We start from the raw sequence: 21,490 nt of genomic DNA, 5'->3' as shown, positions 1-21,490 counted from the left end.
GAGCGAGGGGGCGTTCCTTGGCTCTCCCGGCTGGACTTCTTTTCCCCCTGCTGTGTTCCGCCTCTCTCCCCCGGGGTGGGATGGTACGTCCCACCCTCCTCGCATTCCCGCCCCTCCTCCCCTACGGAGCTGTGGCGCCGCCGCCATCTTGGCACGTCAGGTTGAGGGAAAGAGCCAAGTCTGGGCTTTGGCGGGGGGGAGGGGGAACCCGGACAGGAGGACTCTCCCGTGATAGACAGCGACCCTAGCCCCAGCCCTTCTCCCCTCCCCGTTGCGGTGCGGGGCTCTGAGGCGTCTCCAGGCCAGCCTGGTTTCCGTCAGGCCCGGGGAGGAGGGCCGGGCGGGGCGGCCGCTGCCTCCCCGGGGCGGGCGCTACCACTCGGGCGGGGAGAAGCGAACCTAGTGACGGCGGGGCGGTGGCGGCAGCGCCCGGGGGCGGGGCGGGGCGGGGCGTGGGGGCGGGGCGCGGGGCGGACGAAACCACCGGGGCGGGGTGGGGAGGTAACGGGACGGGCGCGACCATGGCGCGGTGAGGGAGCGGGGGTGGGGATCGGTCCCGGGGAGGCCTGGGGCCGCTGGCTTGTGCGCCGTCTCGGCCGCCCCCCCTTTCGCCGCCACCGCCGCCGCCGCCGCCGCCGCCGCCGCCCCGGGCATGTCGTCCAACTGCACCAGCACCACGGCGGTGGCGGTGGCGCCGCTCAGCGCCAGCAAGACCAAGACCAAGAAGAAGCATTTCGTGTGCCAGAAAGTGAAGCTATTCCGGGCCAGCGAGCCGATCCTCAGCGTCCTGATGTGGGGGGTGAACCACACGGTAACCAGCTCCCCCGCGCGCGCCCCTCGGAGCGCGGCCCCGCGCGCTCCCACGCCCCCCGCAGGCCCGGCCGTCGCCCCGCGGGCCCTGACGGGGACGCCCGCAGCCCCTCGCCCAGCCGCTTGCACGCCCACCCCGCCCTTGCACACCGTCCCGGCCGGGTGTGCACTCCCCGCGCGCCACGCGAGGCCTGGTGTCTCCGACGGTGGTATGCCGTCGCCCCCTCCCTTCCTTCCAGCCCCTCCAGCTTCCTGCGTCTGGCTTGCTCGCTACGGGCAGTCCCTGGAGCGCAGGGGGAAGGCCTGGGTGCGGCGGAGCCGCTTTCATCCCCTCACCCTGTGTGTTGCATGTGTTTTACCCCCTTGTTCTTTAACTGGCGACCAGCTCACTGTCCAGTTGACAGGGCAGGTGGCATCGGCCTGCCTGAATGTTCCTCCGTTTCTGGTTATTTGGTTGGTGCGGCTGCTTAAAGTTTCCCATCCTCCAGACCTTACCCCTGACTGTAGAAATCCTCCCTGGGTTTCCTTTTTTTCTTCTTGAACAAGATATATCAACTGGAGAAGCACAGGCTTCCTTGAACCACCGACTCTTTACCGGGGTCTTCCTAGGTTAGGGAGAAGAGAGAATGTAACCATTTGAGAGAAGGTGAGGCCTGATTATAAGGAAGACTCTCCGCAGTAGAAATAATGTGGCTTCCTGCATTCTCCTGTCGTATTCATGTCAAAGACGTTGACTTCTCTTTTATTGAGCTTTCTGTTGTATGATCATGAAAGCTGTGGTAATGGGCAGAAGTTAGGATGAGAGGGTGATCTCTGGACCCTTAGGGTGCTTGAGAATGTCCCATTAGGAAGTTGGAGCCCAGCATTAGCGCTTGAGCTGGAGGACTTTGTGCCGTTTGTTGAGGGTCTTTTTTCTTTTCCAACCACTCGCTCCTTGCCTTCTGACCGTTTGCACTGTGAGTCCCAACGCCAGGAATGAGCAGAGGAAATAAAAGGACCTGAAACACCCAACTTCACCAACTACAGGTTTGGAATGAGGAAGATGGAGCTAATAGCTTGGGTTTCCTGTTAATTTCAGTTCTTTAGGCACCCTGACTTTTCAGAGCACTTGAAATTGCCCACAAGATCAGATGCTGACAGAGGGACCTGAGGCCAGCGAGACTTTTTGCTTTGCTTTGGTAGAGGAGCCTTTGGCTGGAGGCGGATGAACCTTAGTCTGAGCCAGAGTTTTAGATCTTTGCATCTAATACAGAAAAGTGCATATGTATGGGGGTGAGGTCGCTATTGGTGTTTTGGTCTTGGGCAGGTTACTGTTTTCAGTAACCTCACTCTGGTGAGAGTCCTGGCCAGAGTAGGGAGTAGTACTGGTTTAATGTCCAGACCCCTGGAAGCTGTTTTGGGCCAGTAGTCCAGCGGACTTTGTTTCTCCTGCTTTCTGCTGCTTCAGGGGTCATCCGACAACATTGCAAGGGAAACTGGGTCATCAAAATGTGGACCTTGTGTCTCTGCCTGGAAGTCAGTCCTTGATTTTGTTCCACAGCCTGTTTCTCACTAGAAAGCATCCTGTCTGTATAAGAACTGGTGGAGGCTCTTAACAGCTCCTACACTGGAATAGTACACCTACCTACCTTGGGTCCCTTACTTTATACACGAAGAAATGGAGACCCCAGGTGGAAAATTAGCTCACCCATGGCCACAGCAAAAGATGCAGCTCATTGTCCGGCACCACGGACTGTTATTCAGCAGTAGTGCTTGAATGGTAGGTCTCGCTTTCTGTGCCTTCTGGTCCTTATTCTGTTTCTCAGCCCAGTGCTGGGATAGGTGGGGATTATGGTCTTGTTAGGGAACTCAAAATGTACGCTCAGGTGTGTGTGCCTGTGCATGCCAGCTCATGGGAGTGTGTGTGATGTTGGGTGTTCTGATACGCAAGCAGTGAGTCTGCCTAGATTGGGGCTTCTGAATGGTAGATGGATAGGCATCTGTGAGTCTTACTTTCTTGGACTAGGCAGTCACCCTCTTTCTTTGCCAACTTGAAGGAAAGTTGGAGGGCTAGCTGGAAAGGCATTGACTTTAAGCAAGACCCAAGGTTCTGGGCGTAATGAGTGGGCGCCTCAGGGGAAAGGCACTGGCATAGCTCCCTGGACAGGGCAAGTTGTGCAGGCCACCTGGTCCTAGCATTTAGTGTTTCATCTGGACCTGAGGTAAGGTCTAGAACTCTAGGATTTCCATCTGGGAAATGGAGGCATCTCCCCAGAAGAAGAGTGGTATAAAATCTTGTGGTTCTCCAGGGGGTCAGGACCACATAGTTCTTGGTGGATTGCTTGCCTTTCTGAGAGGTTACCTTCCTTCAGAAGCCCACTTTTGCCACTTTTTGCAATCTGAGGTTTCAGATGTCACATTTCTTTGATTCTTTAATTCCTCCCCCTTTTAGGTATTTAGAGCATGATACTCTATGGCTGATGGTGGATGAGATATGAAGGATGGATATATATCTTTATCGAGAGCAAAAGTCACTCTTTCCTGATGTGGTTGATTTACTTCCAGGTGGAAAAAGAGAGGTTTTTGAGCTTGGTGTTGTCACAGGAGCTCCTCTCTTGGACAAGAGTTGCAGCCTGTGGACTTTGTAGAGAGAGAGTATAGGAAACAGGATCTAGGGTGCCTGGCTGGCTTAGTCAGTGAAGCACATGGCTCTTGGTCGCAAGTTTTTGCCCCATGTTGGGTGTAGAGTTTACTTAAATAAAACTTAAAAAAGAAGAAGAAGAAGAAGAAGACTTTAGCTCTGTCAGGGAAGAACTAGTAAAGAGAGAACACTAGTGTTTTAGTGGATGAAATACAGTGTAGAGGCTCTGGAATTAGAGAAGAGATTTCCCTAGAGAGGGGCATGGAGACCAGAGGGGCATGGAGACCTGCAAGAGGAGGCAGACCTGGCTTGATAACCTGCTGGTTTTAGAAACCAGGTATGCATGAAACGTCACTCAGGTGGTCACAAGGAATAGGAGCAATTGGTGGTAACTGTATTCAACTATATTGGAACCTGCTAGACTGTTCTTCAAAGTGACTGCATCATTGTACATTTCCACTAGCAGAGTGTGTGTGTGTGGGTCCAGGTTCTCATCCTTGCACTTCTCTGCACATCCACAACACTTGTAATTGTCTTTTTTATTATAGCCACATTGGTGGGTGCGAAGCGTTACCTCATTGTAATTATGATTTATATTTCCTTGATAATTAATGGTGTTGAGTATCTTTTCATGTGCTTATTGGCCATTTGTATATTTTCCTCAGAGAAACGTCAATTAAGATCCTTTGTCTTTTTTTTTTAAGATTTTATTTATTTATTCATGAGAGACACACAGAGAGAGGCAGAGACACAGGCAGAGGGAGAAGCAGGCCCCATGCAGGGAGCCCAATGTGGGACTGGATCCCGGGTCTCCAGGATCAGGCCTTGGGCTAAAGGCGGCGCTAAACCACTGAGCCACCCAGGCTGCCCTCCTTTGTCCATTTTTAAAAAACATTTTTGCCCAGTTTTAAATTGGGTTATCTTTTCATTGTTGAGTTATTAAGAGGGTTTTTTGTTTGTTTGTTTGTTTGTTTGTTTGTTTTTATAGAACTCCAGCACTAGTTGGGGTGGGGGGAGGCAGTGAAGGGCAGAGGGAGAAGGAAACGCTGAGCAGGGAGCCAGATGTGGGGCTTGATCCCAGGACCCTGAGATCATGAGAAAGCAAAAGCTTAACTGATTGAGCCACCCAGGTGCCCCTGGAGTTATAAGAGTTCTTTGTATAGTTTAGGTACAAGTCCCTTATTAGATATATGATTTGCAAGTATCTTCTCCTGTTCTTTGGATTATCTTTTATACTTTCTTTTTTTCTTTTATACTTTCTTGATGGTACCTTTTGAAGCTCAGGTTTTTAAATTTTGATAAAGTCCATTTATGTATTTTCTTTGCTTGCACTTTTGGTGCATATCTAAGAAGGCTTTCCCTCACCCAAGGTCATGAAAATTTACTCCAATATTCTAAGAAAAACTCTCATAGTTTTAGCTCTTACATTTAGGTCTGTAATCCATTTTTAAAAAAGATTTTTATTTATTTATTCATGAGAGATACAGAGAGAGAGACAGAGACACAGGCAGAGTCAGAGAAACAGGCTCCTCACAAGCAGCCTGATGTGCGACTCGATCCTGGATCCTGGGATCAGGCCCCGAGCTGAAGGCTGACGCTCAACCGCTGAGCCACTCAGGCGTCTCAGTCTCTGTAATCCATTTTGAATTAATTTCTGTTTGTGGTGTAAGGAACAGATTCATTCTTAAGTCTCCATTCTCTCCCACACTCCACCCCCATTCTGTCCATGCATTTTCTTTGCTTAATGCAGACCTAGAACTTCTTTTACCTGCCTTTTTCTCTTGCTCTGCTACTTTGAAAATCTTTGGTAAATATTCCTGCTCTGGTGAGACCTTTGACAAATTTGCCCTTCACCAGACCTTTCCACCTCATGGAGAACAGGAAGAGAAGAAAAACCAGGGTGTGAAAAAGGAGGAATAAACCTAGGAGTGAATTTGTTGGCACCTGTGGCTCTGTTCTTGCCCACTTCCCTCTCTAACTTGAGGTGTTGCCTGGACTTCCTTGGTTTTAGGGTTTTTCAGTATTTCATATTTTCTGATGGTGGCAGGTGAACATGATTGTCTGCTGTAGCCAGCTTATTGCTGAGCCACCCACAAAATCGCAGGACAAATCAGGAAACCTGCATGCCCTGCCCACACCTCCTGGGTAACAATTCCTATGAAGGTCACATAGGGAAGTAGAGGCTTCTGGACTCAGAAGTTCAACAGACTGGAACTAGTGACTGAATTTTCATCTCAGTAGGATCAGTGTGGAGTGAATTCTCTGCTCCTGAATTTCTTACTCAACTCGTTTAGCCTCCTTATTGTTTATGCTGATGGCTCCTGGAGTTAATCATGTGGATAATCCAAAAATCACTTACATGTTGTGAGATACAGCAGATTTACCATCCTAATATGTTGTACTTAGCATGACACTTGAATGAATATGCATCCCACAAGTGTGCTTATGCTGAAGGTGAGAGGGGTCGGCCCAGGATTATGCTAGATAATAGAGGACAGACACATCTTCCTGAAACATTCAAGAAGTCATGACCTTTCATGCTTCAGAACTTTTAGTTACTTTCCTTTGTCTACCACATAAAGTTTACTCTTCTCTCTCTGCTATTTAAGATTCTTTATAGGGACGCCTGGGTGGCTCAGCGGTTGAGCGGCTGCCTTTGGCTCAGGGTGTGATCCTGGAGTCCCGGGATCGAGTCCTGGGATGGAGTCCTGCATCAGGCTCCCTGCATGGAGCCTGCTTCTTCCTCTGCCTGTGTCTCTGCCTCTCTCTCTTTCTCTTTCTGTGTCTCTCATGAATAAATAAATAAACACATCTTTAAAAAAAAAAAAAGACTCTTTACAGTCTGGTCATAGACTCCATAGCCAACTTTAACCTTCATTCCCACCCTCCAGACCGAGTCTTTGGTATGGTCACAACAGCTTTGCTGTCTCTTTTCTCTTTATCCTGGAGTTAGCCATACTTCAGTCCCCTTTTTCTAGCCATCCATCCCCCTAGCCAGTATGTATTGTGCAGCTACTCTGTGCCAGTTGTTGTGCATAAACATGGATACCATATTTTCTTCCTTCTCGGGCTTCACAGCCTTGTGGAAGAATCAAACATGTAAGCAAACAGTTGCCCAAAATGAATGTGCCATTTGGGATATAAAGATGCACAGAGAAGTGAGCATCTAATTCAACCTGGGGAAGACAGGGTAGCTCTCATAGAGGAAGTGTCATTTAGCCAGATCTTGGATGATTCTATTAGCTTTATCCTTTCTTCTCTTCCTGCTGCCATAGTCTATCACCTGAACTACTAAAGTGGCCCTATAAATGGCCTTACTGCTTATTTTAACCTTTTCCAATCCCTGCTTGATTTTGATTCCAGGATACCTTTCTGTATCACCCGTTTTATCGTGTGAATTCCCAGACTTGAACCCAAGAATACTTCCCATTTCCTGCATAGTCAAGTCTAGGTTTTTATAGTGGACAAATCTAAGTTTAAATCCAAGCTCTGCCCCTTACTAATAGCTTTGGAGCTTCATTTTACTTTTCTGTAAGATGAGCAGAAACACTTTCCTTGCAGATTATTAGGAGAGAAGCAAGGAATGGGGAACACTGCCTCAGTCAAGTTAGCTATCCAGAAGAAGGCTCACATAGCACTGTATACAGAGCCAAGGTGTGGGCACCAGACAGACCTGGGAGCAAATTCTGACTCTGCACATCCTGTCTGTGTGACCTTGAGGAAGGTTTCTTGAACTTCTTTTGCAAAATCAGATTAATAACAATTAGTGTGGCAATTAAGTATTAGAAATAATAGCACAGGGCAGCCCAGGTGGCTCAGCAGTTTAGCGCTGCCTTCAGCCCAGGGCGTGATCCTGGAGTCCCGGGATCGAGTCCCACATCAGGTTCCCTGCATGGAGCCTGCTTCTCCCTCTGCCTGTGTCTCTGCCCCGTCTCTCTCTCTCTGTGTGTCTCTCATGAATAAATAAATAAATTCTTTAAAAAAAATAGAAATAGGGGATCCCTGGGTGGCTCAGTGGTTTGGCGCCTGCCTTTGGCCCAGGGTGCGATCTTGGAGTCCCACATCAGGCTCCCAGCATGGAGCCTGCTTCTCCCTCCTCCTGTGTCTCTGCCTCTTTCTCTCTCTCTCTCTGTGTCTATCATAAATAAAAATAAATAAATAAATCTTTAAAAAAAATAGAAATAATAGCACAGAATATGTGATATCTATGTGATGCCTATGATATATAATATATAACATTGCCTATGATATGTAATATATAACATAAAGCCCCAACCACTTCTAGGTATTCATTAAAAAGAAGCAGCTGTTATTTATTAATATTAATCATAGGCTAGGCCATTCCCCTATCTTCCTATGTTCTTTCCATGCACTCCTTAGAACTTCTATCCTACCCTGCCACCTGTCAGTCTACCGCCACACACCGTACTTAAGCTCTTGAGTCTTGGGTCTCTTTCCACTACCTGGGGATTCCCTTCCCCCTACCCCCTACCCTCTCCCTCTCCCTCTCCCTCTCTCTCTCTCTCTCTCTCTTTTTTTTTTTTTTTTTTTTGAGAACTACCGTCCTAGGCCTTTCTCACATGTATTCATTTCTCTACAGCTTTCTCTAGCAAACAGCTCTTGGGAGTCCTACCCCCAGGCAGCACCGATTTCTTCACCTGTTTTTCCCCCCTCCCTTTATTCATAACTCTGCAGCACTCATCACATTGTATTCTTTGTTGTCTGTTTTCCCAGCTGGACAGAGCCCACCTTCTCATTGTTGTATCGCCAGCTCTGGCACAGTCCTGGCATATATAGTAAGGCCCTCAATACATTTGCAGTTAGAAGTTAACTGAAAAGGAGTTTGTCAGATCAGAGTCTGAGCCAGGTCAGGAAAGGCCTTAAATGCCAGGCTAAGAAGGTGAAACTTTACCCTGGGATTGATGAGGAGCCATGGAAGATCTTCAGTGGGAGTATAACATGATCTTGTAGTCTTCCAGTGTCAGGTGCTCTTGGCAAAACCAGGAGAGGCATTAGGTGCTCTGTTTCTAGCCTGATGTGTGAGGGCCAGGAGTCTTTGTGGCCATATTAACCTCACCCTCAGCTGTTCTTGCTGTCACTTCCCCGTGTTCGCACTCATTGTATACTACTTGATTTTGAGTTTCTCTGTGCCATGAGTCTGTCTCATCTCCCAGATAAGAGAATAAGCCTCCTCCTTTTTGTGTGCACAGTGTGCAGTGTGCCCCCTCGTCCCTGACATGAAGTGAAGCATGTAGTAGGTATCTTATTAAGTGCTTGTTCAATTGAAATTGGCTAGAACTCTCTGGGGCGATAGAATTTAGCACAACTAAAAAATAGTACAGCTAATCCCTAGAGTGAATCATCTGCATGGGCCCAGTGGAAATGAAGGGTGAGCCTACCTAGTTCATATATATGGATTGTTCGCCAAAAATTATCTCAGAAATCTCCTGCCATTGGGTTGTGTAGTCAAGAATTGAGATGAAGGGAGAACGAAAAACTGACTAATTTACGACCTTCTGAAGTAGGTGGAATCAAAAGTTAAGAGAATTAACGAATAGAGCATTCTTGAATAGCTGCCGTTAGAAAAATCCACCCTGGCTGGCTCTCAGGTAAGGGCTTCAGTCTTTTCTAGTTGTTCTCACATCAAGCCCTGGCCTTCACACCAAATCTAGATTTTAGACTAACCCAGAATCAATGAGTAGTACATTCTAGAACATTCTGTATAAAATCATGCTCTTTGAGCCAGTGTGGAAGATGAACTAGAAAATAGAAAAGGTGGGGTTACACAAGAGCCATGAACTTCTTAACTTCTTCAACTGTCCAAGCCAAGCAAGCAATACATGCCAGGAAAAAGGAAGTGGGACAGCTACCATGAATTGTTTCTGTTGGAGGGAAAACAAGGAAGTGGAATGGTTTCCTCTGTAGGCACACACTTCACAGTCAGGTTCCCTTGTGAGCACCCCCTGGAATGGGAATTGGTGTGGTTTTTTTTTTTTTTCATGTGGCTGGTAAGCCGGTGTGGTGGGTACCATAGACCTGGGTGCTGAGAATTTTCAGTGTCTGGTTTGATGAATTTCGATAGATGTATATATGGTCATGTAATTATCACCCCAAACAATACGTAGAACACTTCTGTCACTCCAGAATCAAATCTCTTATGTCCCTTTATAGTCAGCTGCCCCCAGCCAACCGAGGCAGCCTCTTACTGGATTTCTCTCACTGTAGATGCCTGTTCTAGAATTTCATGTAAATAGACTCATACAGGATATACTCTTGTGTCTGTGCTCATCACTTTGTGCCAGGAGTTTATTGAGTCTCTGCCCCACTGCCAGTTTCTGCCGCCTCCCCATATATACACATGCCTGTGCCTTCCTTCATTTCCCCAGGAGCAAATTAGGTTTTTCACCACTGCTAGAAAAGTAGGGTTCCCTAGCCCAGATACTGCATTAATTTGAACATCTTCCGTCCTCTGACATTTCTAAATAAAAAAGGTTTGGAGCATGAAAGGGGCAGCAAATTAAATGCTGTTTCCCCTATTTGTGCTCCTAATGACTCTCGGTTATCCCCTCACGGCCACATGGGCCTCATTGAGATAATAGGATTTGCAAGGAAAGTTTCTGGAAGACCTAAGGCTGTGCATCCCCTCCCCCCCATCCATTAAGGCAGACCTAAGGTTTCCTCTGTAAATCCTGAATGCATTAGTGGCAACTGGGTTGAGGGTCAAATGTCAAATACTCTGCTGTGAGGGGAGAGGACATCTGTGGCTAATTAGACCACTAATTGGCTAAGCTGGGGACAGGGAAGGGCAGGGTATACTCTCTGAGCTCTGTGCCAATGGGAAGCCAGCTCCCTGTCAGCCTCCAGCTCCCTTAAGAGGGATGAAAGCCAATGGGAAGGTTTGCTTGCAGTGGGGGCAAGGCATCCTACCCCATCTCCTCCAGTTCAGTATAATGCAGGACATGGCTTTAGGAACTGGCCCTGTTTTAATCAGAGAGTAAGAGTGAGCCAGTGGCCAGATGTCTACCTCTTCTTCTCACTTTAAATTTGATCCTTTACTTTGGAGATGAGTTACATACCCACACAAACTCATCCAGCTTTTTTTCCTACCCCATCCTGACATCTCGGGTGACCCACAATTTGTATAAAGATGTTAAAGGCCTCAGTACCCACATAGGTTGTGTAATGTTTATTCATTGATCCACTTATTGCTACATTTAACAAATATTTATATTGTACCTGCCATAAGCAAATCACCGGGCCAACCCTGAAGGAACCTCCAGAGATCAGTTAGATGACCTTTGCTTAAAAAGATCAGTAATACAGTCTTGCCTCACTTATAGTCTAGCAAGCTTGCGAGGTTTTTTTTTTTTTTTTTTTTTTTTTTTTTTTTTTTTTGCTTGCGAGGTTTATAAGCATTAACCATGATATGAGGGAGATTGTGTTATGGCCAAAGGATGGATACAAGCACAGGAATTCCAGAATGAAGAAGAACATTTATGGTCTGGAGAATCATGGAAAGCTTCATGGAATAGGTGCCTTTTGAGCTGGAACTTAGCAGGTGGGGAGAATTTCAATAGGTGGAGATGGGTTAGGAACTTATTTGAAAAGAAGAGCAGAAATAAAGGCAAGGAGGGAATCCATGGACATGTTTTTGGTAAGATGGTGGCATTCACATTGTGGCATATTGTGTCTCTGAGGCAGGTGGCCTCCTGGCTGAGAACGTTGCTTTTCCCTTGCTTTGCAGATCAATGAGCTGAGCAATGTCCCTGTCCCTGTCATGCTAATGCCGGATGACTTCAAAGCATACAGCAAGATCAAGGTGGACAATCATCTCTTCAATAAGTAAGTGGCCTCCTGAGTGGGCCCAGGTTTTGTGGGTAGTCCTTTCCCTCAAGGCAGAGAACTTCTGGAAACTTGCACATGGCAGTGCCAAGCCAGCACCTGGCAGGGTGTGACAGCGACACCTGGATCTCAGTGCTGACAAACTGGCTGGGAAAATGCATTCATTATGTGCCTCTCCTGTTTGTGTCATTCTGTCATCTCCTGTATCCACCTACCTCCAGGGTCCCTCAGGGCATGTGGTTCGGGCCAGGGTGATTCATCTGGGGCCAGATTAGGTAGCAGTGAGCTGCTCACGAGCTGTGGTATCTACTGTGAGGCTGACAACAGTGGCCCTATCTTGATCTTCGTCTGTGGCAAGAAGCTGCCAGACATGTTGCTGGCCCAGGATGCAGCCAAGCTCTTCTCTCTACCGATGGGTGTGTGAGCCACAGGCTGACCATGGTGCCCAAGGGTGCCATCCAAAGTAATTCCTCCCACTTTTGTTCCTCGTGGCTTCTGGGACGGTGTCTGAAGGGCATCTCTAGGTTGGAGCAGCTATCTCACCTAATGCAGGGTGGGGCCTGCTCTAAGCCCTTGGGAGGCCGTACTTTTTCAGCCCATCTTGGGTCATCCGGAGGAGCTCTTGCTGCCCACACCCTTCTTTCTGCGCTTGCATCCTGGCACCACTTTCCATTGTCCCACGGTCTCTGGCACCCCTCCAGCTGGGCTCTGTCACTCCACTGTTGCCAGACTGTTAGCCTAGAGGGGAAGCTTAGTTTGAAAATATCCCTTAGTGGCCTCTGTCTGCCATAGTAATATCAACATCTTTTTCTAGAAGCCATCTGTCTTCAGAGCTAAGTGGCTACCTGTATAGAAGAAAGACTCCTGTTTCTGCTCTGCTCTCACACTGCCACCACATTTCACTTCACTGGGTTTTCGGAATCAAGCAATTCGGAAGGATACCAGCAGGGTGTCCTGCCAATTCAGTTCAGCTCTGATACTATCTACCTGAACTTAGCATCAGGTCCCTCAGGTTCAGCCCCACAAAACTGCCCTCCTGCCTTCAGATCCCAGTTAGAAGTCTAGGTTGTCACCTGTGTTAATGACCAACTTACTGTGGGTCCCACATTCCCATGACTCTCGCCCCCTGGATTCAGTGAGTTTGCTAAAGCGGCTCACAGAATGCAGTAAAACATTTTATTTACTCGATTATGGGTTTATTATAAAGGATACAGCTTAGGAACAACCAGATGGAAGAAATGCATGGGGCAAGGTGTATGAGGAGGGGCACGAAGCTCCCGGACCCTCTCTAGGTACACCACCCTCCCCACACCTAGACGTGTTGACCAGCCTGGAGCTCCTGAGCCCTGTCTTCATTGCAAAGCGTGATTGATAAAATCATCAGCAAGTGGCAATTGGCTTGACCCCCCAGCCCTTTACCCCTCCCTGCCTCCTGGTTCCCCTGGCAACCAGCACCCAGCCCTCAAGTCTTTCCAGAAGTTACCATGCGGCTCTCCAAAAGTCACTTTTTATTTTTATTTTTATTTTTATTTATTTTTTATTTTTTATTTTTTTTAAAGATTTATTTATTTATTTATCATAGAGAGAGAGAGAGGCAGAGACACAGGAGGAAGGAGAAGCAGGCTCCATGCCGGGAGCCTGACGTGGGACTCGATCCCGGGACTCCAGGATCGCACCCTGGGCTAAAGGCAGGCGCCAAACCGCTGAGCCACCCAGGGATCCCCACTTTTTTTTTTAAAATAGGCTCCATAGGATGCCCGGGTGGCTCAGCGGTTGAGCACCTGCCTTCGGCCCAGGGCGTGATTCTGGAGTCCCAGGATCGAGTCCCACATCAGGCTCCCTGCATGGAGCCTGCTTCTCTCTCTACCTATGTCTCTGCCTCTCTCTCTCTCTGTGTCTCTCATGAATAAATAAAATCTTAGAAAAAATAATAATAAAGTTGGCTCCACATCCAGTGTAGAGCCCAGTGCAGGGCTTGAACTCACAACCTGAGATGAAGACCTGAGCTGAGATGAAGAGGCGGACGCTTAACTGACTGAGCCACCCAAGCATCACCCCCTCCAAAAGTCACCTTTTTAACATAAACTCAGATGTGGTTGAAAGTCTGAGAAACAAGGATTACTAGAATGTAACAGGGCTTGTTGAAATGTTGAAAGGGGTTTGTTATGAATAAAAAAAGACATGTTTATTGCTCTTATGACTTCAGAAATTCCAAGGGCTTAGTTGCTCTGTGCCTAAAACAGGAATGAAGGCTAAATATATATTTCTTACTGTATCACAATATTACACCTTCTAAGAAAGGAGAGGCAGTCCTTGGCCCTGAGTCAGGAAAGGAGGTGGGTCTGTCCCAGGGCTCAGGGCTCAGGGCTCTGGAAGAAGACGTTGCACTGTTGCCTATTTCAGGGTCTGTGGCCTCTGGTGAAGTTCTACCACCTTGACATCTTGGCCTAAAGCAGAGCGTCCAATCTCTTCATTTATCTTTCTTTATCCCTTTTGTCCTTTTAACAACTGTTGACATGCTAATTATTGTACTATGGTGCGGTTTACTAAAAGAAGGGCACATGAGGCAGAGCAGGCCCCTGCCTTCATGAGAAGCCATTGCTGTTTATTTCCTCAAAGTATGTCATCCTGGAGTATAGTCAGGGAGTCGTATTTCTCAAAGGGAGTTCCGAAGAAAGGGGACATTGTAAAGGTGGAGGATTCAGAGAAGGCATCCCTTCAAGGCGATTCTTCCCCTCCTGGGATTATTGACTAACAGGTGGGCAGGGTGGAGATGGTGCCAGCAGCCCACAGACAAGGCTTCCTGAAAAAATGGGATCCTAGTCAATTGACTGAGGACCTCTTCAACCCAAAGCACCCTCATCTTCCATCCCAAGGGAAGCCCAGCGTAGGGCTTCCTGGATGTAACCATCTTTAGAATGTGTTGATAGAAGAGGGTTCCTGGGTCAAGAAAGGCCACTCCTTTTAGTGGCCAGACTGCCATCCACCTCACAGCAGCTGTTCACATGCAGCCACTTGCATGTAGCAAGTATAGCTCTTAAGCAATGGACCTACACTCTGTCACACTTCTTGGCAGGTGAGGGTTTTTCCCCTTTAATGTAAATTTTGTCAAAAGAGACCATACACTCAGAAAAAGTCCACAAATTTTAAGTATACAGCTCAACTAGTTTTTACAAAATGAACACACGGATGTGAAGTTTAAAAACTTTTACATGCTCAGAATCAGCAGGATTGTCTGTTAAAAGTGCAGATTTCCAGACTCATCTCCAGAATTTCTGGGGCCTAGAAACCTACATCCTGAGTGCTGCAGATTGTTCAGATCCCAGTGACCTGTGGACCAAACCCAGAGAAGTTCTGATGTAAGAATTAGATGGACAAGGAGAGGCTCACAAAGACATTTCTCTGCTTTGCCCTAGGGAGAACCTCCCCAGCCGCTTTAAGTTTAAGGAGTACTGCCCCATGGTGTTCCGGAATCTCCGGGAGAGGTTTGGGATTGATGATCAGGATTACCAGGTACTGGCTATGGGCTTTCTTTTCAAAGTCAGAGGGGTCAGAGAGTGGAGTGGGGTCAGGAGGCACGGGACAATTTGAGGAAAGACTTGTCTACTGTCCTTGTGCTATGCTTTCCTGTGCTGTCCCATTCCAGCCTGTTGGTCTCTACCTAGGTGCTTGCAGGCTCCTGGAGGGGTCAAAACCCTAGAAGTGTTTTCTGAAGCTGCCTGGCAGGCTCATGCTCCTCTCGTGGGGGAGAGAGCAGCGGGAGGGACGGGGCTGCAGAAGCTGCTTCATCTTGGTCTGACATTCTCTCTCTTAAGAGAGAGAATTGTTGCCAGCGGGTGATGAGGCCTCTTAAAACAGATAAGACAGAGTAGAAAAGGAAGACTTCCAGGGTAGTGTAACCTTGCCAGGTACGCAGGCCGCCTCCTACATGCATCCTGGCCTGCTGCGGGAGTGGAGCAGGCGTGGCTGGCGACTGTTCCTCCTGGGCCTGACAATGCCAGGTCCCAGTATCAGGGATGGTACAGTCTGACTCCTACTCAGTGGTTTCTGTTCCTGCTCCACCTCACACCTGCCTCCAACCTTCTGCCCCTGGCAGACAATCTTCCAATGACTGTGGGAGAATTTTCCACTTCACTTTGCTAGCAATAAGAAATACAGCTGATTTGTGGTTGTCTGGAGAGAAGAAAAGGAGTGCATTTCCTAGTGAAATTTAAAATGGATGTCCAAATCTTTTAAAATACTGTACTGTCTCACGGCTGGCCGGCCGGATCCCAGCAAGCCTTTCGGGGAGTAGTTCCTGAGGAGCAGAATGCACTTCAATGAGGCCCCTCCCTGCTCCCCTCCACTTGGAGGACCACCTGCAGAGATGCCATTCCCCAAGAGGAGGGCATGGGGAGGCAGGGGTGGAGATGCCAGGGACAGAATGCTCAAGGCGCCAGGAGGCAGGAGGAGGAGATGCCAGGGACGGAATACTCAAGAACAGCTGTGTCTAAGGTACTGGGAAGAGCTTCCGGCCCCTTCTGTCAGCACCAAACCCTGAGCTAAATCATGACCTGATTGGAGATGGAGGTTTTCTGAAAACTCTTGCAACTGTTGAAACCCCAGGTTGCCGAGACATCTTCCTTCTGCTGCGGCTCCTTCCCTTCCCCTTGGTGCTCTAACCACATCCTTTCCATGTCTGCATTTTTTCTCTGCGAACCTTGTGGGCAAGTGACTGTGCTCACGACTGAGGGAGACGGGGTGTGTGGTGCTCAGGGAGGGGTCTCTAACCGTGTAGAGTATCCAAGCACGCAGCCTGGAAATTAGGCAGGGATGGAAGCATGCTTCCCCATGAGGCTGGGCACCTGCACATCTTACCAGAAGTAGGAGAGTGAGGCCCTTGGCTGAGTACCCTACTCAACATTTCTGGGTTGGGGACACCCTATTTTGGGGGTGTCCTTTTAATTTAGAGAGCGCCTCACACCTCAGACTTGAGTCTTCCCTTGAAGGTGGCACTCCGGGCAGCCTGGGTGGCTCAGTGGTTGAGTGCCTGCCTTCGGCCCAGGGCATAATCCTGGAGACCCGGATGGAGTCCCACATTGGGCTCCCTGTATGGAGCCTGCTTCTCCCTCTGCCTGTGTCTCTGACTCTCTCTGTGTGTGTTTATCATGAATAAATGATCTTTAAAAAAAGAAGTGGCACTCCCTCTTGCCCCCAGGGTCTTGTGAGGAGGCACTGGGTGAAGGCAGAATGTGGACTCCTAGGTGAGAGCTGATGAGAGGGCTTGGAGAGGAGGCATTTCTGTGAGCAGATCCCTATATGTGTCTGCTTGGGAATAGGGACAGCTGGGGCCTCTCTCTCTGCCTCGCCTTTCAAAGGTCCTCTCCCAGCGTCTGCTTTGTGAACACATCCCTTTGCTTGACTCACACCTCCCCCTCCACCCTCTCTGGAGGCTTCTACTGCTCTCTGATCCTAATGGGAATGGGGCCTCGAGGAGGAGCAGTGTCAGAGCCAGAAAAGCTCCCCAGAACTGCCTCATAGCTCTGCACAGACAAGCAGGAGTTTGAGGTTCTCAGGGAGAGGTGCTGGGCAGAGAGGCCAGGAACACCTGCCTGCTTCGGGAAGGGTTCTCCAGCATGTATGTACAGGGAAGAGAGGTGGCTGCCCATTGCTGCTCTATGCTGGCCTGCTTAAATATTTCCTAAGCTTTGTCTTTGTCACCCCAGGAAACTGGGAAAATCATCCTGGACTGCCTCCTTGTGTTCCAGGTCAGGAAATTCAGGAGTGGAAAGGTGAAGTGGCTCACCCAAGGTCAGGTTACCTGTGGGTGTCAGGGTTAGGGCCCAGCCTGAGGCAGAGATTTAGTTGACAGGGGAGTTCTCAGGGGTCAGAATGAAAGATGTTTCACAGCCAGCCCTCTGCCCATCCAGTCGGGGATTAGGAGCAGGTGGTCTGGAACAACTTTACCACTCTTCAGGAGGACTTTTGGGAGAGAAGCAAACTTTCCATGAGACCAGGGGTGGGTAAGTTCCTGCCTGTCTCAGCATTGTTGGCCTTAGAGCAGTCTGGCCCAAGTAAAGATCAGAGTCCTTGTTCTTCTCCCGAGACCAGCCTGCTTTTGTCTTGGTCCCTCAGAACTCAGTAACGCGCAGCGCCCCTATCAACAGTGACAGCCAGGGCCGGTGTGGCACACGTTTCCTCACCACCTACGACCGACGCTTTGTCATCAAGACTGTGTCAAGTGAGGATGTGGCTGAGATGCACAACATCTTAAAGAAATACCACCAGGTATGGTGAGTCCCGAGCCTGGGCAGTAGAGGACAGGTGGCAAGGGGGAGGAGAGAGCCCCTGGGCAGCTTCCTGGGGAGAGGTCAGTCCCCTCATGGTGGTCCCCGCTTCCCGAGATGCAAGCGCTTGGCCCTGCCTGGCTCTCCCTGGGGCCGTGTGCTGAACTGAAAAGCCTGCTTGTGAAAAGGGAAAAAGGAGAAATGAAGGCATGTTACCCACTCAGTCCCCATTGAACAGCTGTTTCTTGTCAGAGTCGGGAAGTTTCCCACTCTGGCACCTGCCACATTTCTTCTAAATGAGGTCCTGTGGGCTTGCAGGGTAGCTTCCTTTCTATCTCGACTCTCCACTAGTCAGGAAGCCGTCCTGGAGAGAACTAGGGGAAAGCTGCCCTCTCCCCGGAGTACCTGGAATGTGCTGAATGGGACTGCTGATCTTTGGGGCTCCATTGGAACCCCTGGGGCACAGCATGGCTGAGAGCTCCTGGCAGGAGGCCCTTGCTCTTTCCCAGACCTCAGCCCCGCCTCCATCTCCCCCATATGCCCCTGGCCTAGCCTGCCTCAGTGACTCTCCGGTGGCAGAAGCCTATTTCAGACAGAAGTCTCAGCAGAGTCCCAGGAACATGAAGCCAGAAGGCCTCTGCCAAACCTGCTGGGGGTGGGAATGGCGTGGTCTGTTTAAGTCCAACAGGGACGTGGACCTGGGACCTCCTGGGACCCATCTGAAAGACGACTGGTCTGGAGGCCTGGGGAGAGCCCTGTCCATCCCGGTGTCTTCATTGTCCCTCAGCCGCCGACCTTCCTCCCTCTGCTCTAGTTCATCGTGGAGTGTCATGGCAACACCCTTCTGCCGCAGTTTCTGGGCATGTACCGCTTGACCGTGGACGGTGTCGAGACCTACATGGTGGTCACCAGGAATGTGTTCAGCCACCGGCTCACTGTACACCGCAAATATGACCTCAAGGTAAAGGGCTTGGCGTTTCCAGCTCTGGGGCTGCCCTCCAACCCCTGCCCCCAAGGCTTGGAGGGGCCGAGGCTCCACCTTGCACAGAATAGGAAAGCCTCCGGAGCATAGGTTTTGGTACAGAATGGGAACTCTGGAGTTGATGTGTCTAATTCCTTTGGGTCAGAAGCTGTTTGAAGTCCAGGTGACAATGACAAGAGGTTATGCACCATATTTACATCACAGTTGATGTTCTTTAGCTCCCGTCAGTAGGACGTACACACTGAGGGTCACAGTCTGGAGATGGGCGTGCTGACACCCTCACCCTGGCATCTGTGAGGGCACTGTGGACTAGCAGCACAAACACGTCTCTAGACACAGAAAGGGACACGCTTGTGTCTGTGAGCTGTAGTGCTCCGCTGTTCTGAAAGCTGCCTTCGTGCTTCGTCACCTCACACCTCTGTCTCTCTCCCTGCCACAGCCACAGTGCTGTCTCTTCCATTCCTGCAGGGCCTGTGGTCTACTCCTCCCCAGTGCCTCTCTTGGCCGCCCAGCCTCTGCCCTCCTTGCCCTTTTGTTCATCTCTGCCTTTCTCAACCTGATTACTTCTTCCTGGGCTCAGATGTCACTTCCTACAGGAAGCAAGCCTGGACCGTTGCCCCGCCCCAGCCTAGACCACCCTGTGCAACCTGCTTGCAGAGTGTGGTCCTCCCTTGTACCACCTAGCACCCATGTCATTGATGGATTAATGAATCGTGTAACTACTTCTTAATGCCTGTCTCCTCTGTTGGAAGGAAAGTCCCATGAGGGCAGGGACTATGTCTTAGTACAGTCCTGTTTGCTGAGCGCAGGCCTCGTGTCTACTCAGTTCTGACAGTGGTCTGTAAAAGAGGATGTTGAACAAATTGCTGCCTCCTGGCCCCTCTAGGATTCTAACCAGCCTCCTTCCGTTCACCTGCTGCCTCTCCCCAAAGACGGGTGCATGTTTCCCTGCTCAACGGACTTTGCCTCAGCTGGACCTCTCCTGATGGCTCTTATCCTTTCAGGGCTCTACTGTTGCCAGAGAAGCGAGCGACAAGGAGAAGGTATGCTGGGACCTGTACCGATCAAGTGTGGAATGGGTCGCTTGGAATCAGAAACACCTTCTGTCGGCCATCCTGTCCCTTCCTCCACCACAGCCCCTGGCCTGGTTCCCAGACATGCAGTCTGTCAGTGCTGTGTCACTGGGCACCTGCCTGTCCTCATCTCTGGCCTAGGCCTTGCTCTCCAACCTTGCTGGGTTGTCCACAGTCCCGCAGGGCTGGTGATTTCTGTCTCATAGTCCAGCTTGACTCACGGAGTGGCTGCCTGAGCCCCAACGTGGTCCAGGCTCACTGTGTGACATATGCCACATATTTGCCATCCCTGCCTACTTGAGGTCTGAGACTATAGCCTCCTGTGCTGAACCTATTGATTTGACAGGTTAACCATCTGTGCTCTAAGGACCCTTCCCCTTTTTGTACCATCACTTCTTGGGGTGAGTGTATTAGGTCACCCAGCCTAACAGTGCTGTTGCTCTCCCAGGCCAAGGACTTGCCAACATTCAAAGACAACGACTTCCTCAATGAAGGGCAGAAGCTGCATGTGGGAGAGGAGAGTAAAAAGAACTTCCTGGAAAAACTGAAACGGGACGTAGAGGTACTTAGTAACCCTTATTTTCACCTTGGCTGAGGAGGCCCCCCTCTTGTCCTCAGAGCAGGAGCCTCTTTAACCTTAAGAAAAATTGAATTCATGGGGCACCTGGCAGGCTCAGTTGGAGGAGCATGTGACTCTTGATCTTGGGGATGTGAATTCAAGCCCCACATTGGTTGTAGAGATTACTTAAAAATAAAATCTTACAAAAAAAAATATAAAATCTTACAAGAAAATTTTAATTCACAACGTTTCACATTCTTGGAAAGGAAGGCTGGTGATTTGAATGGTATAGGTGCAGATGAGTATCCCATCAGGGGGACACAATTATGCCAGTAGAATCTTTGTAGCACAAGTTGGAATGCTTTCCTTTATCTTTTTGCTAATCTGTTTCAACACCTTTTTCTAAAGCCCGTAACCTTCCTTTCTGGAGGTATCCCCATAGTGGAAGGGGGGTCGGCCATCAGAGCAACGGGAAGCCAGCTGTTAAGATCCACAACCAGGCCATTCTGTGGCTCGGATTCTTCACTTACCCAGCAGCCTTCTTTTAGAATAGGACTTCCTGCGGAGAAGTTCTTCTTGGGAGGACAAGTGCTAAATAGTGAATTTGTCACCTGGACCACTTGATAACTGAGCATCTCCCATTTTAATAAATTGGGAACCTGTTCGTTGAAACCAAATCCTACACACTGTTAGAAGTGTTTTCTTATTTTTTTTTATTAGGGTAAAAGATGCATAAAGTTTACTATCTTAACCATTTGGAAGTGTACAGTGCAGTGGCATTAAGTACATCCACACTGTTGTACAACCATCACCACCATCCATCTCCAGAATTTTTCATCTTTTCAAACTGAAACTCTGTCCCCATTCAACACTAATTCCCCATTCCTCTTCTCCCTAGCCTCTGGCAGCCACCATGCTACTTTGTGTCCCTGTGAATCTGACTATTCTAAATACTTTTTATATAAGTGGAATCATACAGTATTTGTCTTCTGTGTCAGGCTTTTTTCACTTGTCATAATGTCTTTGAGGTTCATGCATGTTTAGCATATGTCAGAATGGCTTTCCCTTGTAAGGCTGAATAATATTCCATTGTACATTTACACTCCACCTTGTTTACCTGTTCATGCATCAAAGGGCCAAAGGGCTGGTATAATAGTTAAGATTTTCCAGAGAAACAGAACTAATAGATGGTGTTGAGACATGGATGGTTAGACTGATAGGTAGTTAAGTAGACAGGCAAGTGTTTATTATAAGGAATTGAATCTCACAGTTATGGAGGCTGGCAGTTCCTAGAGCCGTAGTTGATACACTGGAGACCCAGGAGAACAGATGGTATAG

General features: G+C 49.0%; 1 protein-coding gene across 1 annotated transcript in view; it reads left to right on the top strand.

Annotated features, from left to right (window-relative positions):
* Positions 1–478: 478 nt before the first annotated feature.
* The window catches only part of PIP4K2B (phosphatidylinositol-5-phosphate 4-kinase type 2 beta), a 28,348-nt gene continuing 7,336 nt past the window's right edge, over positions 479–21,490 (top strand). The window contains exons 1-7 of the mRNA XM_041724657.1: positions 479–811; positions 11,175–11,272; positions 14,689–14,785; positions 17,387–17,539; positions 18,353–18,499; positions 19,525–19,563; positions 20,042–20,155. Of these exons, the coding sequence (XP_041580591.1) occupies positions 653–811; positions 11,175–11,272; positions 14,689–14,785; positions 17,387–17,539; positions 18,353–18,499; positions 19,525–19,563; positions 20,042–20,155 (807 nt within the window). The 5' untranslated portion in view covers positions 479–652. The remainder of the gene's footprint in view (positions 812–11,174; positions 11,273–14,688; positions 14,786–17,386; positions 17,540–18,352; positions 18,500–19,524; positions 19,564–20,041; positions 20,156–21,490) is intronic.

The sequence above is a fragment of the Vulpes lagopus genome, chromosome 12 (genome assembly GCF_018345385.1).
Source record: "Vulpes lagopus strain Blue_001 chromosome 12, ASM1834538v1, whole genome shotgun sequence".
NCBI classification, from domain to species: domain Eukaryota; kingdom Metazoa; phylum Chordata; class Mammalia; order Carnivora; family Canidae; genus Vulpes; species Vulpes lagopus.
The sequence above is the reverse complement of the archived record's forward strand: the minus strand, read 5'-3'. Positions and strand labels throughout refer to the sequence as shown.